The sequence below is a fragment of the Mauremys reevesii genome, linkage group 21 (genome assembly GCF_016161935.1).
Source record: "Mauremys reevesii isolate NIE-2019 linkage group 21, ASM1616193v1, whole genome shotgun sequence".
Lineage (NCBI taxonomy): Eukaryota > Metazoa > Chordata > Testudines > Geoemydidae > Mauremys > Mauremys reevesii.
Genome location: NC_052643.1, coordinates 22,601,095 through 22,617,262, shown reverse-complemented (window position 1 = coordinate 22,617,262; position 16,168 = coordinate 22,601,095). Strand labels below are relative to the sequence as shown.

Below are 16,168 nucleotides of genomic sequence, written 5' to 3'. Positions count from 1 at the left end.
GGATACAAATGTTGTGCAAACTTTGACCATCAGGCAAGGCTCCAGTTTGGGTCAGGCCAGGGGCAGCTCTACAAAGTAGGCTGCCCCAAGCAGCGCGGAGCGCTGCGCCGCCCTTCCCCAGTCCCGCGGCGGGTCCCCTCTTCCCGCGGCTCCGGCATCCTGGGGAGGGCGGCATTTGGCTCCGGTGGAGCTCCCGCCGGCATGCCTGCGGCAGGTCCACCGGAGCCCGGGACAAGCGGACCTGCCGCAGTCATGCCTGCGGGAGCTCAACCGGACCCGCGGGAAGACGGTACCCGCCGCAGGCATGACTGCGGCAGGTCCGCTCGTCCCGGGCTCCGGTGGACCTGCCGCAGGCATACCGGCGGGAGCTCCACCGGAGCCAAATGACGCCCTCCCCAGGATGCCGCCCCAAGCGGGCGCTTGGCCCGCTGGTGCCTAGAGCCGCCCCTGGGTCAGGCCAAGATTCAGGCCAGCTCAACCTTCTCCAGTCACAGCTCGCTTTACGCCTGCTCCCACCATGCCGAGGGAAGAGAAAGTTCCTTCTGCTTGACATCACATGCCTGGGGACAATCCTGCTCTCCTGGCTCTAGCCATTGCAGCCAGACTGCGAGCCCCCTTCCTCACCCAGTTTGGCATCTCTCCAGATTCCCTCTGCCAGTCAAGATACCCCAGTAGAGTGACTGTCTGCTCCTAAATGGCTAGCAACACCAATGCAGCTAACACAGAACCTCCCCTTTGAGGCGCAAGCAGCAGAAGAAACAGAATCCCTTTGAGTCAGAGGGAGGCCAGGTTACACCAGCTGGTCTTAGTCAAACTCAAATGTTCCGTGGTTTATGTCCCAGCTAAATCATAACCAAGAGAAGAGAAAAGCAGTTTCCATTGGATACAGAATTCTCCTTTGTTCCTTCCTATGAGCTGCCATGCAGCATTGCCATGGGCTGTTAAATGGCCATTGAGTGCCACCCAGAGATGGCTGCAATTCTGTTGCAGCAAAGCAACTCCTGAGTATACAAGCCAACAGCTGGTAAAACCCCCTGTGGGATCCTTTGTGATGAAAGGCACGAATGTGAGAGGGTGAGCACAACTGAACCCCAAAAGAATAACAGGAACTGCAATAAGAACTAGAGTGCTACGGAGAAGGGAGGGGTATGGTCAAACCAGCAGCATCACTGATATTCTTCAGACTAGAGGCTACATTCATTCTCAACTCAGATCTGATCAGTTTGGTTGGGGGTGGGGGCATGGAAGGTCTTCTCTCCCTGACCAAAGCATCATGCAGTGGCAGCCTCCTCTGGCTAAGACCTGGATGTGCTTCCTTCCTGAGCTCATGCAAGCTGCTCCAAGGGCTGCTCCCGATACACCGAGCAGTGCTGTCTCCTTCCAGCGCTACAAGTGGCTAGTGGCAGCACGTGCTGGAGCAACAGAGGAGTTCAGGGCTCAGGCTTGGATCAGGGCGTGAGCTGGTATGTTTGCAGACCTCCCCAGGGTTGCTGCAGGGCTAGTTTCAAAGGTCACTCCAGAAGGTCCGGGGATTTTCAGTTTCCCGCACACAGTATCATCCCTTAGACTGGAATAACCATCCCCACTTGTCCTCTGCTGACTCTTGTTTTCACTCTCAGTGTATGCAATGTGGGCACTTAAAGCTGAAGCCAATTAGAAATCTAACTTCCATCAACATCAAAGCCATTCAGACCACTAGGGCTCACTACAGTCTTCAGGGGTTCAACCACCATCATTTCCAGTCTCTCTCCTTCATCCCCCCAGCATCCCCACCTAAGCAGGAACTGAAATCCCAGGCCTGGTCTACACTAGAAAATTAAATCAGCTTAACTACATCACTCAGGGTGTGAAAAATCCACACCCTTAAGCAATGCAGTTAAGCTGACTCAAGTCCTCATAAAAAGTGACAAAGAGTCAAGTCCCTGTGTGGACAGTGCTAGGTCAATGGATGAATGTTGACCTAGCTACTCATTCTTGGGGAGGTGGATTACTTGCACCAACAGGAGAACCCCTCCTGTCAGCATAGAGTGTCTGTGCCACTGCAACGTTTCAGGTGTAGACAAGCTGCACAGAGAAGTGAGAGATTTTGAGACAGAGCTCTCAATCCCAGAGCAGCACATGCAGGAAATTCCAGAGAACACAGCTTAGAACTGGGCTTGCCAGGACATCTGCTAGGGAGGCTATATTAGGACAAAGTCATCTTTCAGCACTGGCGGTACTATCTAGTTAGGCAGCGGAACATACAAAGAGAGGCAGATTGGTCCAGTGGCTCGGACACTGGCTTCAGAGGCCTGGGTTCTACACCAACCTCTACTGAGTGACCTTGGCAAGTGGCTTCACCCTCTCCCACCCTTTATCTGTCTCAGCTATTTAGTCTGCAAGCTCTTCCTGTGTGTTTTTTCAGTGGGGTCTTGACCTCAGGACTTCTGGAATATAAATAAAAACCATACAGGCATTTAGGGTCTTCTGCAAAGATTAGCTCCAAGCCTGGGTAAGAGGGGTGACTGGAAAAACTGGGTGGAAGCTGGCAACAGCCCTCTTTGTAATCAACAGCCCCCCATTGACGTTCCAGCAAAGATACTATGGTTCTAGCAGCCACACAGATATCTAGAGAGACAGTAAAGTGCTGATGGGACAAAGTCTCTGGCCAAGAAAGGTCAAAGGCAGCTGGGCTCATCTGTGTCACTCTAAAGAGATATAAGGTGGGTGAGGTTAGTTACTGACTGTGCGGGGCTTTGAACAAGGGAAGTGCTATATCAGCAGGATCATTTCCGTATCTTTTAACATGAGCTTGAACCAGAGATCCCTGAGTAAAGAATCTTTAAACCTGCAGCCCCTCTGGCCTTGATCTGCTCCCCAGACATCTCCCTCCCTCCCCTTTACCTTGTCTTTAGGTTTCTTATCTCTCCAGACATCTATGAGGTTTTTGCCATCCAGACGAGTGCCCCTGTACTTGTCATCATTCTGGTATTCCACATCGCTGGTGTTCTTTGGGAACATGTATTTCCGGCCACCTCCCATGATCACCTAGAGCAGGGCACAAAAAAGAACCCAGTTTCCATTCAGCCACACCAGAGTATTGCAGAGCTCAAGCATGTTAACCAAAGGGTTAAACAGACACCGGTTTTCAGGGCTCTGCTGTCCATCAGTATGTGGACAGAGACATGCTTGCAGTCTCACCGGGATGCAGCACAGTCTAGTGGAGGGATCAGGAGGCCAAGAACTCTTGGGACAGAATTCCAACTCTGTGACCCGGAGCAAGTCACTTCAACTCCCTGCACGTCAGTTTCCCCCCATCTATAAAACGGGGCTGATGATACTGACATACTTCTCAGGCTGGGGAGGGAGAGCTCAGTGGTTTGAGCACTCGCCTGCTAAATCCAGGGTTGTGAGCTCAGTCCTTGAGGGGGCCATTTAGACCTGCTTTGAGCAGGGGGTTGGACTAGATGATCTCTTGAGGTCCCTTCCAACCCTAATAATAATCTATGATTCTATGGAGGGTGTGAGGCTTAATCAGTTACTGGGCTAGACCTCAGTGTAGCACCACAATTGGTCTACAGCAGCTGAGAGTCTGCCCCTATCTGTGGTACATTAATCAGAGCGCCTCAGGTCACCAGGATTAAGATGCTGCTAAAACACCATCTGCTGTCATGTGACTTTTACAGCCCTTGGGACTTAACACTCATGGATGCAATTGTTGAAATAGAATATCAGGATTTGAAGGGACCTCAGGAGATCATCTAGTCCAGCCTCCTGCTCAAAGCAGGACCAATCCCCAGACAGATTTTTACCCTAGTTCCCTAAATAGCCCCCTCAAGGATTGAACTCACAACCCTGGGTGTAGCAGGCCAGTGCTCAGAGCACTGAGCTATCCCTTATAGCAGTAATAGTAACGGACACCAGCACAGCTTGCCCGGAGGGCGCAGGCAGGCAGAACAGGAAAATGCACCAAACCACTGTCTGCAGATTAGCCGGTGTGGCAAAGTACCTTCCTCTCCTCAGCAGGCCCAGTCCTTTTTAGCCTTGGAGACACAGGCTTGGGCAAGGCAGATCGTTACCGGTAGCACAGGGTCCGGCTATTCCTTTCCCCAGTCCGTCCCTTGTGCTTGTTTTCCTTCCCTTCTGAGGAGGGAGTGCAGCCTTCCTTCCTGGGAGGGTTCGGTGTCTTGCTGCACCCAGCCTACTGGCAGCTTCCCTGCTTCTCTCACGCCGTAATCCCCGTGGTTCTCTCTCCTCAGTGGATTGGGAGAGGCCTTTTAACCCCCTGGGACTAATTACTGCCCCCTCCTTGGTAGCTGTTTGTCCTGGGCTTACCACACCAGCGAAGGTGTGATGGCAGCTAGTCTCTTTCTCTCCCCCATTCTTGCAAAAATAATCCTTAGCGGACTGGATAATCAGCGACCCCGTCTGTCCGGTCAGTCCAAGCTCTGCCACAGGAGAGCGAGCCCCAGGATTTTCCTGGCTGGTGGGGAAGGCTGAATCACAAGCCTACACTTTAGCCTTCTGAATATTTAAGTATTTGGACTGACTGGCCCTTGTACTCAGTGGATTCCTGACGTGAATGCAGACAGACCAGCACTAGCTAGTGAACCCGGTAGCCTGGCCCAGAGCACCCAACTCACCACGATCTCCAGCTGTTGCTCACAGGACACCAGGGTCACTTACAGTGACCACAGCTAGGGTGACCAGATGTCCCAATTTTATAGGGACAGTCCCGATATTTGGGGCTGTGTCTTATATAGGTGCCAATTACCCCCCAGCCCCGTCCCGATTTTTCACCCTTGCTGTCTGGTCACCCTAACCACTGCAGATTCTTGTCACAAGCTGCCAGCCAGCTGTGGCCTGAAATGGGGATACGGCTCATTGCAAAGCTTGAGCTTTATTAGAAATTATTCCTGGACTCTATGGCAGCAGAAGTGGCAGGAGCACACAGAGCACCGCTGGCTCGAGCGAGTGCAGCTGCAAAGCCCCATTGCTGCTCTCTGTCAGCCATGGCTGGGACTAGCATGTGCTGCCTGCCGCTGCATAGCCGGTTCCCGTTCCCATCCCACGGGTCCCAGAGGGAGGAGAGGGCGTCCCAAATGGACACACCCTCAAGCAATATCCACCCCTGCATGGCATGTCCCTCAGTGCCCACACACAGCTTATGCCTGTGCTGCTCCTGCCATAGCCCTGGGAGGCCTAACCACCGCAGGCCCAGCCTTGCGCAAACAGGCATCGCCTGCCTCAGGGTGCCCCAGGGACACTGTCTCCTTATGAAAGGGGCACTCATGGCGCTGAGCAGGAGTATTCGGGAAAGGGACCATATTTGGTTTTGCTTCTCTCGTGTATTTGGATTTTTTTAAAATGACTATTTTGAGATGGAAGAGGAACAGCCAAGGAGGGGGCAGGAAAATAATCCACTGGCTTGGACAGATCCTGGTGTTCTCCTGACAAGAGGGAGACAGGCTGTAGCACCCGGTCGGGGGGTAAGAAGTGCCCCACCTGGGATGCACAGACGCAGCTGAAAGCAGAACTGAGCCTAAAGACACTGGGTGAGAGCTGGCTCCAATGGTGAGAGCAGAGCCCTGGGCCAGCCCAGCTGGGTTCCATCCTCATTCTGCCCCAGGCCTGCTGCCACAATGGGGGTCTTTGGCAAGTCTCTTAGGGCCAGATTTGCAAAGCAGACCAGGGTAGCCCTGAATCACAGGCCAAACCACAGCCCTGGCTCCTGGCCCTTCACTGTTCGAGGAGAAAGGCTGGATTTGGTTCTGAACTGCAGGGGCAGCAGCTGCAGGGGCGGCACTTGCGGGTGTGGGCGGCCCACTGAGCCTCCTGCCCCCCCCACCCCTGCAGGGACATCCCAGTTGCTTCCAGGAGCAATGCGAGGCCAGGGCAGGCAGGAGCCTGTCTTAGCCCCATTGCGCTGCCGACCAGGAGCCGCCTGTAGTAAGCACCTCCCAGCTGAAGCCTGCATCCCAACCTCCTGCCCCAGCCCTGAGCCCCCTCCAGCATCCAAACTCCCTTACGGAGCTAGCACCCCATGCCCACTCCTGGACCCCTGTGCCCAGGCTCAGCCTGGAGCCCCACCCCCCAGCCCAGAGCCCACACGCCCTCCCACACTGGTGACAGTAAGTGAGGGTGGGGGAGACCAAGCAAAGGAGGGAGAGGGGATGGAGTGAGCAGGTCAGGGCCTTGGAAAAGGGGCGGGGGCCTCAGGGAAGGGCAGAGGGGTGGGGCAAGGGTGTTTTGGTTTATATGATTAGACAGTTGGCAACCCTATTTAGCGCTGAGCAAGTCCTGCAAGCAGAGCAGAGGGGACATGAGCCTCTAGAAGTGGGGCGAGGCCAGGCAGGACCCCTGGGGGGAGCCTGGTTCCAGGAGCCAACCCCACTGCACTGGCTGCATGGTACCAACTAGATCAATGCCAGCTCAGGTAACAATAGCAGTGAAGCCGCAAGAGCCCAGAGGACAGCGGGTGGGGGGGGGGGAACCTCCCACATGGTACCCTGGTATACCTCAAACAGCTCCCACCTGTACTGCTGCAGCTACACTGCTGCTGTTACTTGATCTAGCTTGCATACGTCTACACATGCTGCAATCACACCTCCCAAATGCAGTGCACAGACAGACTCATAGCGTGGTGTCCTCCCGCTGCACTCATCAGATGACAACAGCATCTACACAGAGACAAAGGGTCTAAGTCTCCTCTTACTCCTGGTGAGTATCAGGCATGTCTCCACTAAATGAAAGGATTCACACTGGTGCTGATGCTGGAGATGGGGCCAACCCTCCCAGGAATGTGAAGGGTAACAAGAAGGGTTTCTGCAGGTATGATCGCAACAAGACGAAGGTCAGAGCAGCGAACCAGCTGAGCAGCAAACAGCAGAGAGGCAAACAGAAGGAGTTTGCCTGGGAGTTCGCCCGGAGAGAGCCTACTGAGGCCCCCCTCTCGCAGGTTTCTCTGAGTAGCGTCTGCCACAAGTAAGGAAGCGACTATGGATGCTGAGCGAGCCGCTGTTGTGACCTGCACAAGATGCGCCATGTTCGTCTTCCTTCCACAGGATAGAAGCGACTTTGTCTGTACAAAGTGCAAGCTGATCTGCATATTGGAAGAGAGGATTCAAGGTCTGGAGAAACGAATAACAACCCTGCGTTCCATAAAAGAAAATGAGGATTTCCTGGATAGACGTCAGGATCAGCTTCAGCAGGCACAATGTTCTGAAGATTCAGAGCAGGCTACGCAGCGGGGACAGAAGGCCAGCGAGGATAATTGGCGGCATGTGACTTCCAGAAGAGGAAAGAGTACCAGAAACGTCCATGTACCAGTAACACAGATGCAGGTGAGCAACCATTTTCATGTTCTCTCTGCAGGTACTAGTGCAGAGAGTGGAGTGGATGATACACCTGAGGGAACAGAGCAGAAGGAGACTCCACTGATTGGAAGGCATGAGATGCACCGTCCTAGGGATGGGGGTTCCACGACCACCACTCCCAAGAGGAGGAGGAGAAGGGTGGTGGTGGTCAGGGACTCTCTCTTCAGGGGGACTGAGTCATCCATCTGCCGCCCTGACCGGGAAAACCGAGAGGTGTGCTGCTTGCCAGGGGCTAGGATTCAGGATGTGACGGAGAGACTGCCGAGACTCATCAAGCCCTCGGATCGCTACCCCTTCCTGCTTCTCCACGTGGGCACCAATGATACTGCCAAGAATGACCTTGAGCGTATCACTGCAGACTACGTGGCTCTGGGAAGAAGGATAAAGGAGTTTGAGGCGCAAGTGGTGTTCTCGTCTATCCTCCCTGTGGCAGGAAAAGGCCAGGGTAGAGATCGTGGAAGTCAACGAATGGCTATGCAGATGGTGTCGGAGAGAAGGGTTTGGGTTCTTTGACCATGGGATGGTGTTCCAAGAAGGAGGAGTGCTAGGCAGAGACGGGCTCTACCTCACGAAGAGAGGGAAGAGCATCTTTGCAAGCAGGCTGGCTAACCTAGTGAGGAGGGCTTTAAACTAGGTTCACCGGGGGAAGGAGACCAAAGCCCCGAGGTAAGTGGGGAAGTGGGATATCGGGAGAAAGCACAAGTAGGTGAGTGCAAGAGGGGAGGGTTCCTGCCCCATACTGGGACAGCAGGACGATCAGTGAGTTATCTTACATGCCTATACACAAATGCAAGAAGCCTGGGGAACAAGCAGGGAGAACTAGAAGTCCTGGCACAGTCAGGGAATTATGATGTAATTGGAATAACAGAGACTTGGTGGGGTAGCTCACATGACTGGAGTACTGTCATGGATGGATATAAACTGTTCAGGAAGGACAGGCAGGGCAGAAAAGGTGGGGGAGTTGCATTGTATGTAAGAGAGCAGTATGACTGCTCAGAGCTCTGGTATGAAACTGCAGAAAAACCTGAGAGTCTCTGGATTAAATTTAGAAGTGTGAGCAACAAGGGTAATGTCGTGGTGGGAGTCTGCTACAGACCACCGGACGAGGGGGATGAGGTGGATGAGGCTTTCTTCCAGCAACTAACAGAAGTTGCTAGATCACAGGCCCTGATTCTCATGGGTGACTTCAATCACTCCGATACCTGCTGGGAGAGCAATACAGCAGTGCACAGGCAATCCAGGAAGTTTCTGGAAAGTGTAGGGGACAATTTCCTGGTGCAAGTGCTGGAGGAACCAACTAGGGGAAAAGCTCTTCTGGACCTGCTGCTCACAAACAGGGAAGAAATAGTAGAGGAAGCAATAGTGGATGGGAACCTGGGAGGCAGTGACCATGAGATGGTCGAGTTCAGGATCCTGACACAAGGAAGAAAGGAGAGCAGTAGAACAGAGACCCTGGACTTCAGAAAAGCAGACTTCGACTCCCTCAGGGAACTGATGGGCAAGGTCCCCTGAGAGAATAACATGACGGGGAAAGGAGTCGAGGAAAGCTGGCTGTATTTTAAAGAAACCTTATTGAGGTTGCAGGAACAAACCATCCCGATGTGTAGGAAGAAAAGTAAATATGGCAGGCGACCAGCTTGGCTTAACAGTGAAATCCTTGCTCGTCTTAAACACAAAAAAACAGCTTACAAGAAGTGGAAGATTGGACAAATAACCAGGGAGGAGTATAAAAGTATTGCTCAGGCATGCAGGAGTGAAATTAGGAAGGCCAAATCATGCTTGGAGTTGCAGCTAGCCGGAGATGTTAGGAGTAACAAGAAGGGTTTCTTTAGGTATGTTAGCAACAAGAAGAAAGTCAAGGAAAGTGTGGGCCCCTTGCTGAATGAGGGAGGGAAGCTAGTGACAGAGGATGTGGAGAAATCTAGTGTACTCAATGCTTTTTTTGCCTCTGTCTTCACAGACAAGGTCAGCTCCCAGACAGCTGCACTCTGCAGCACGGTATGGGGAAGAGGTGACCAGGTCTCTGTGGAGAAAGAAGTAGTTCGGGCTATTTAGAAAAGCTGGACGAGCACAAGTCCATGGGGCCGGATGCACTGCATCCGAGGGTGCTAAAGGAGTTGGCCAATGAGATTGCAGAGCCATTGGCCATTATCTTTGAAAAATCATGGCGATCGGGGGAGGTCCCGGATGACTGCAAAAAAGCTAATGTAGTGCCCATCTTTAAAAAATGGAAGAAGGAAGATCCAGGGAACTACAGGCCAGTCAGTCTCACCTCAGTCCCTGGAAAAATCATGGAACAGGTCCTCAAGGAATCAATTCTGAACCACTTAAAGGAGGGGAAAGTGATCAGGAACAGTCAGCATGGATTCACCAAGGGCAAGTCATGCCTGACTAACCTAATTGCCGTCTATGATGAGATAACCGGCTCTGTGGATGAGGGGAAAGCAGTGGATGTGCTATTTCTGGACTTTAGCAAAGCTTTTGATACAGTCTCCCACAGTATTCTTGCCAGCAAGTTAAAGAAGTCTGGGCTGGATGAATGGACGGTAAGGTGGATAGAAAACTGGCTAGATGGTCGGGCTCAACGGGTAGTGATAAATGGTTCCATGTCTAGTTGGCAGCCGGTATCAAATGGGGTGCCCCAAGGGTCGGTGCTGGGGCCGGTTTTGTTCAATATCTTCATTAACGATCTGGAGGATGGTGTGGACTGCACCCTTAGCAAGTTTGCAGATGACACTAAACTGGGAGGAGTGGCTGATACGCTGGAGGGTAGGGATAGGATACAGAGGGACCTAGACAAATCAGAGGATTGGACCAAAAGGAATATGATGAGGTTCAACAAGGACAAGTGCAGAGTCCTGCACTTAGGACGGAAGAATCCCATGCACTGCTACAGACTAGGGACCGAATGGCTGGGCAGCAGTTCTGCAGAAAAGGACCTAGGGGTTACGGTGGACGAAAAGCTGAATATGAGTCAACAGTGTGCCCTTGTTGCCAAGAAGGCTAATGGCATTTTGGGTTGTATAAGTAGGGGCATTTCCAGCAGATCAAGGGATGTGATCATTCCCCTCTATTCAGCACTGGTGAGGCCTCATTTGGAGTACTGTGTCCAGTTTTGGGCCCCACACTACAAGAAGGATGTGGATAAATTGGAGAGAGTCCAGCAGAGGGCAACAAAAATGATTAGGGGGCTGGAGCACATGACTTACGAGGAGAGGCTGAAGGAACTGAGATTGTTTCGTCTGCAGAAGAGAAGAATGAGGGGGGATTTGATAGCTGCTTTCAACTACCTGAAAGGGGGTTCCAAAGAGGATGGATCTAGACTGTTCTCAGTGGTAGAAGATGACAGAACAAGGAGTAATGGTCTCAAGTTGCAGAGGGGGAGGTTTAGGTTGGACATTAGGAAAAACTTTTTCACTAGTAGGGTGGTGAAGCACTGGAATGGGTTCCCTAGGGAGGTGGTGGAATCTCCTTCCTTAGAGGTTTTTAAGGTCAGGCTTGACAAAGCCCTGGCTGGGATGATTTAGTTGGGGATTGGTCCTGCTTTGAGCAGGGGGTTGGACTAGATACCTCCTGAGGTCCCTTCCAACCCTGAGATTCTATGATTCTATGATTCAGAGAAAGTGTGGGACCATTGCCGAATGGGGAGGCAACAAGTTTGCAGATGACACTAAACTGGGAGGAGTGGCTGATACGCTGGAGGGTAGGGACAGGATACAGAGGGACCTAGACAAATCAGAGGATTGGGCCAAAAGAAATATGATGAGGTTCAACAAGGACAAGTGCAGAGTCCTGCACTTAGGACGGAAGAATCCCATGCACTGCTACAGACTAGGGACCGAATGGCTGGGCAGCAGTTCTGCAGAAAAGGACCTAGGGGTTACGGTGGACGAAAAGCTGAATATGAGTCAACAGTGTGCCCTTGTTGCCAAGAAGGCTAATGGCATTTTGGGTTGTATAAGTAGGGGCATTTCCAGCAGATTGAGGGATGTGATCATTCCCCTCTATTCAGCACTGGTGAGGCCTCATTTGGAGTACTGTGTCCAGTTTTGGGCCCCACACTACAAGAAGGATGTGGATAAATTGGAGACAGTCCAGCGGAGGGCAACAAAAATGATTAGGGGGCTGGAGCACATGACTTACGAGGAGAGGCTGAAGGAACTGGGATTGTTTAGTCTGCAGAAGAGAAGAATGAGGGGGGATTTGATAGCTGCTTTCAACTACCTGAAAGGGGGTTCCAAAGAGGATGGATCTAGACTGTTCTCAGTGGTAGAAGATGACAGAACAAGGAGTAATGGTCTCAAGTTGCAGAGGGGGAGGTTTAGGTTGGACATTAGGAAAAACTTTTCACTAGTAGGGTGGTGAAGCACTGGAATGGGTTACCTAGGGAGGTGGTAGAATCTCCTTCCTTAGAGGTTTTTAAGGTCAGGCTTGACAAAGCCCTGGCTGGGATGATTTAGTTGGGGATTGGTCCTGCTTTGAGCAGGGGGTTGGACTAGATGACCTCCTGAGGTCCGTTCCAACCCTGAGATTCTATGATTCTATGATTCAGAGAAAGTGTGGGACCATTGCCGAATGGGGGAGGCAACAGTGACAGTGATAGCTGAAGTACTCAATGCTTTTTTTGCCTCAGTTTTCACAAACATCATCAGCTCCCAGACTGCTGCCCTGGGCAGCACAGTATGAGGAGGAGGTGAGTAGCCCTCAGTGGTGGAAGAACAGGTTAAGGCAGTGGTCCCCAACGTGGTGCCCGTGGGCACCATGGTGCCCACCGGGGCATTTATGTGCGCCCGCCTAGTGCCCAGCAGGGGAGAGAAGCCACGGCCCCGTGCCTGCCGGGGACCGAGAACTCCAGGGCTGCAGGCTGCGGGTGCCGGTGTTCTCTGTCCAGTAGCGTAGCTGGCAGGATTCAGCAGAAGCAGCCGCTTCCCGTCAGGCCGGCAGGTGCAGAAGCGGCGCCTGCCAGCCAGCGCTGCCCGCCACACAGCCGGAGGAGCCGCGGGCCGGCGTGGAAGCCGCGCCGGCCGGCCGTCGCTGCCCACCACACAGCCAGAGGAGCCGCGGGGTGGCAGGCCGGCATGGAAGCCGCGCCGGCTGGCCATCGCTGCCCACCACACAGCCGGAGGAGCCGCGGGGCGGCAGGCCGGCGTGGAAGCCGCGCCGGCTGGCCATCACTGCCCACCACACAGCCGGAGGAGCCGCGGGGCAGCAGGCCGGCATGGAAGCCGCGCCTGCTGGCCGTCGCTGCCCACCACACAGCCGGAGGAGCCGCGGGGCAGCAGGCCGGTATGGAAGCCGTGCCTGCTGGCCGTCGCTGCCCACCACACAGCCAGAGGAGCCGCAGGGCGGCAGGCCGGCGTGGAAGCCGCGCCGGCCGGCCATCGCTGCCCACCACACAGCCAGAGGAGCCGCAGGGCGGCAGGCCGGCGTGGAAGCCGCGCCGGCCGGCCATCGCTGCCCACCATACAGCCGGAAGAGCCGTGGGGCGGCAGCGGCAGCCCAGCGTGGAAGTGGCGCCTGCCGTCCGGCGCAGGCGCAGCCAAGCACTGGGACAGCAACCAGGGACAGGCGGCAGTGCAGGAGGGAAGGTGAGCGGAGGGGGGGTCCGGTCTGGGGGCGTGGCCAGAGGGGGAGTCAAGGGGGGGCACCTTTTTTATGTTTTTTGCTCCCCCTACGCTGAAAACCTGGCTACTCCACTGTCTCTGTCCCTGGCAGATGTGGGGCTGCGGCTTCTCTCCAGCTTCTCCGGGGCTGCAGGCGCCGGTGTTCTCGGTCCCCAGCAGGCACGGGGCCGCGGCTTAAGAACATAAGAATGGCCGTACCGGGTCAGACCAAAGGTCCATCTAGCCCAGTATCTGTCTACCGACAGTGGCCAATGCCAGGTGCCCCTGAGGGAGTGAACCTAACAGGCAATGATCAAGTGATCTCTCTCCTGCCATCCATCTCCATCCTCTGACAAACAGAGGCTAGGGACACCATTCTTACCCATCCTGGCTAATAGCCATTTATGGACTTAGCCACCATGAATTTATCCAGTCCCCTTTTAAACATTGTTATAGTCCTAGCCTTCACAACATCCTCAGGTAAGGAGTTCCACAAGTTGACTGTGTGCTGCGTGAAGAAGAACTTCCTTTTATTTGTTTTAAACCTGCTGCCTATTAATTTCATTTGGTGACCCCTAGTTCTTGTATTATGGGAATAAGTAAATAACTTTTCCTTATCCACTTTCTCAACAAGCTGGAGAGAAACCGCGGCCCCACGCCTGCTGGGTACAGAGAACTCCGGGGCTGCAGGCTTCAGTCTATGTTAAAGTCAGAATAATAGATATATTTGGACCAGCAGTTCAACAATGTTTTACTTTTTTAAAATAAATAAGATGAAAACTGTTTTTGATATTTATTTTGTAAAAACCCCTTAATTTTTCTTACAGGTAGATAAAAAAGAGCAAATTCACATGGTAAGGTGAAAGAGTAATTGCCGAATCATTTAATTAATACCTTTTCCATGTAAATTATCCTTTTTATCCTATGGATTCATATATTATGTAATATTAAATATGATGTTTTTCATATTATTTAATGTAACAAATACAAAATAAGCTTTGAAAAATTGTTGGTGCCCGCCCCACTCTTCTGAAAACATGAATGTGCTACTGGCTACAAAAAAGTTGAGGACCACTGGGCTAAGGACTATTTAGAAAACCTGAATGAGCCCAAGTCCATGGGGCCGGATGCAGTGCATCCAAGGGTGCTGAGGGAGTTGGTTGATGTGATTGCAGAGCCATTGGCCATTATCTTTGAAAACTCATAGTGATTTGGGGAGGTCCCAGACAATTGGAAAAAGGCTAATGTAGTGCCCATCTTTAAAAAAGTGAAGAAGGAGAATCCGGGGAACTACAGAACAGTCAGCCTCACCTCATCCCCGGAAAAAATCATGGAGCAGGTCCTCAAGGAATCAATTTTGAAGCACTTGGAGGAGAGGAAGGTGATCAGGAACAGTCAGCATGGATTCACCAAGGGCAAGTCATGCCTGACCAACCTGATTGCCTTCTATGAAGAGATAACTGGCTCTGTGGATATGGGGAAAGCGGTGGATGTGATATACCTTGACTTTAGCAAAACTTGATATGGTCTCCCACAATATTCTTGCCGGCAAGTTAAAGAAGTATGGGCTGGATGAATGGACTGCACGGTGGATAGAAAGCTGGCTAGATCATTGAGCTTAATGGGTAGTGATCAACGGCTTAATGTCTAGTTGGCAGCCAGTATCAAGAGGAATGCACCAGAGGTTGGTCCTAGGGCCAGTTTTGTTCAACATCTTCATTAATGATCTGGATCAGAGGTGGGCAAACTACGGTCCGCGGGACCCTCCTGCCTGGCCCCTGAGCTCCTGGCCCAGGAGGCTGCTCCCAGCCGCTCCCCCACTGTTCCCCTTCCCCCACAGCCTCAGCTCACCCTGCCGCCGGCGCAATGCTCTGGGTGGCAGGGCTGCGAGCTTCTGGAGCAGCACAACTGCAGAGCCTGGCCTGACCCAGTGTTCTGTGCTGCGTGGTGGCGATGGCCTGGCTGGCTCCAGCCAGGCAGTGGGGCTGTAGCGCCGCCAGCCACTGGTGCTCCAGGCAGCGTGGTAAGGGGGCAGGGAGCGGGGGCGGGGGTTGGATAGAGGGCAGGGGAGTTCGGGGGTGGTCAGGAGGTGGGGGTGTGGATGGGGTCGGGGCAGTCAGAGGGCAGGGAAGAGGGGGTGGGCTGGGGGCAGGGCTCCCGAGGGGCAGTCAAGGAACAGGGAGGGTTGGATGGGGCAGGGGTTCCGGGGTGGGGGCAGTCAGGGAACGGGGGAGGGGGGTTTATGGGGCAAGAGTCCCAGAGGAGTGGATGGGGGGGGGGAGCGGGCCACGACCCCCTCCCCTAACCGGCCCTCCATACAATTTCCAAAATGCGATGCGGCCCTCAGGCCAAAAAGTTTGCCCGCCCCTGACCTGGATGATGGGATGGATTGCACCCTCAACAAGTTTGCTGAGGACACTAAGCTGGGGGGTAGGGATAGGGTCCAGAGTGAGCTAGACAAATTGAGGATTGAGCCAAAAGAAATCTGATGAGCTTCAACAAGGACAAGTGCAGAGTCCTGCACTTAGGATCGAAGAATCCCATTCACTGCTACAGACTGGGGAGTGACTGGCTAATTGGCAGTTCTGCAGAAAAGGACCTGGGGATTACAGTGCACAAGAAGCTAGATATGAGTCAACAGTGTGCCCTCATTGCCAAGATGGCTAACAGCATATTGGGCTACATTGGTAGAAGCATTGCTGGCAGATTGAGGGAAGTGATTATTCCCCTCTATTCAGCACTGGTGAGGCCATACCTGGAGTATTGTGTCCAGTTTTGGGCCCCCACTACAGAAAGGATGTGGACAAATTGGAGAGAGGCCAGCGGAGGGCAACGGAAATGATTAGGGGGCTGGAGCACATGACTTATGAGGAGAGGCTGAGGGAACTGGGCTTATTTCGTCTGCAGAAGAGAAGAGTGAGGGGGAATTTGATAGCAGCCTTCAAGTACCTGAAGCGGGGTTCCAAAGAGGATGGTGCTCGGCTGTTCTCAGTGGTACGAGATAACAGAACAAGGAGCGATGGTCTCAAGTTGCAGTGGGGGAGGTCTAGGTTGGATATTAGGAAAAACTTTTTCACTAGGAGGGTGGTGAAGCACTGGAATGGGTTCCCTAGGGAGGTGGTGGAATCTCCATCCTTAGAGGTTTTTAAGGCCCGGCTTGACAAAGCCCTGGCTGGGATGATTTAGTTGGGGTTGGTCCTGCTTTGAGCA

At 53.2% G+C, this 16,168-nt stretch overlaps 1 protein-coding gene across 6 annotated transcripts in view; it reads right to left on the bottom strand.

Moving 5' to 3' along the window:
• ALPL (alkaline phosphatase, biomineralization associated) overlaps positions 1-16,168 on the bottom strand; it is a 95,049-nt gene that overhangs the window by 17,558 nt on the left and 61,323 nt on the right. For all 6 annotated transcript variants that reach the window (XM_039508993.1, XM_039508998.1, XM_039508995.1 and 3 more), the window contains one exon: positions 2,884-3,027. In XM_039508993.1, the coding sequence (XP_039364927.1) occupies positions 2,884-3,027 (144 nt within the window). The remainder of the gene's footprint in view (positions 1-2,883; positions 3,028-16,168) is intronic.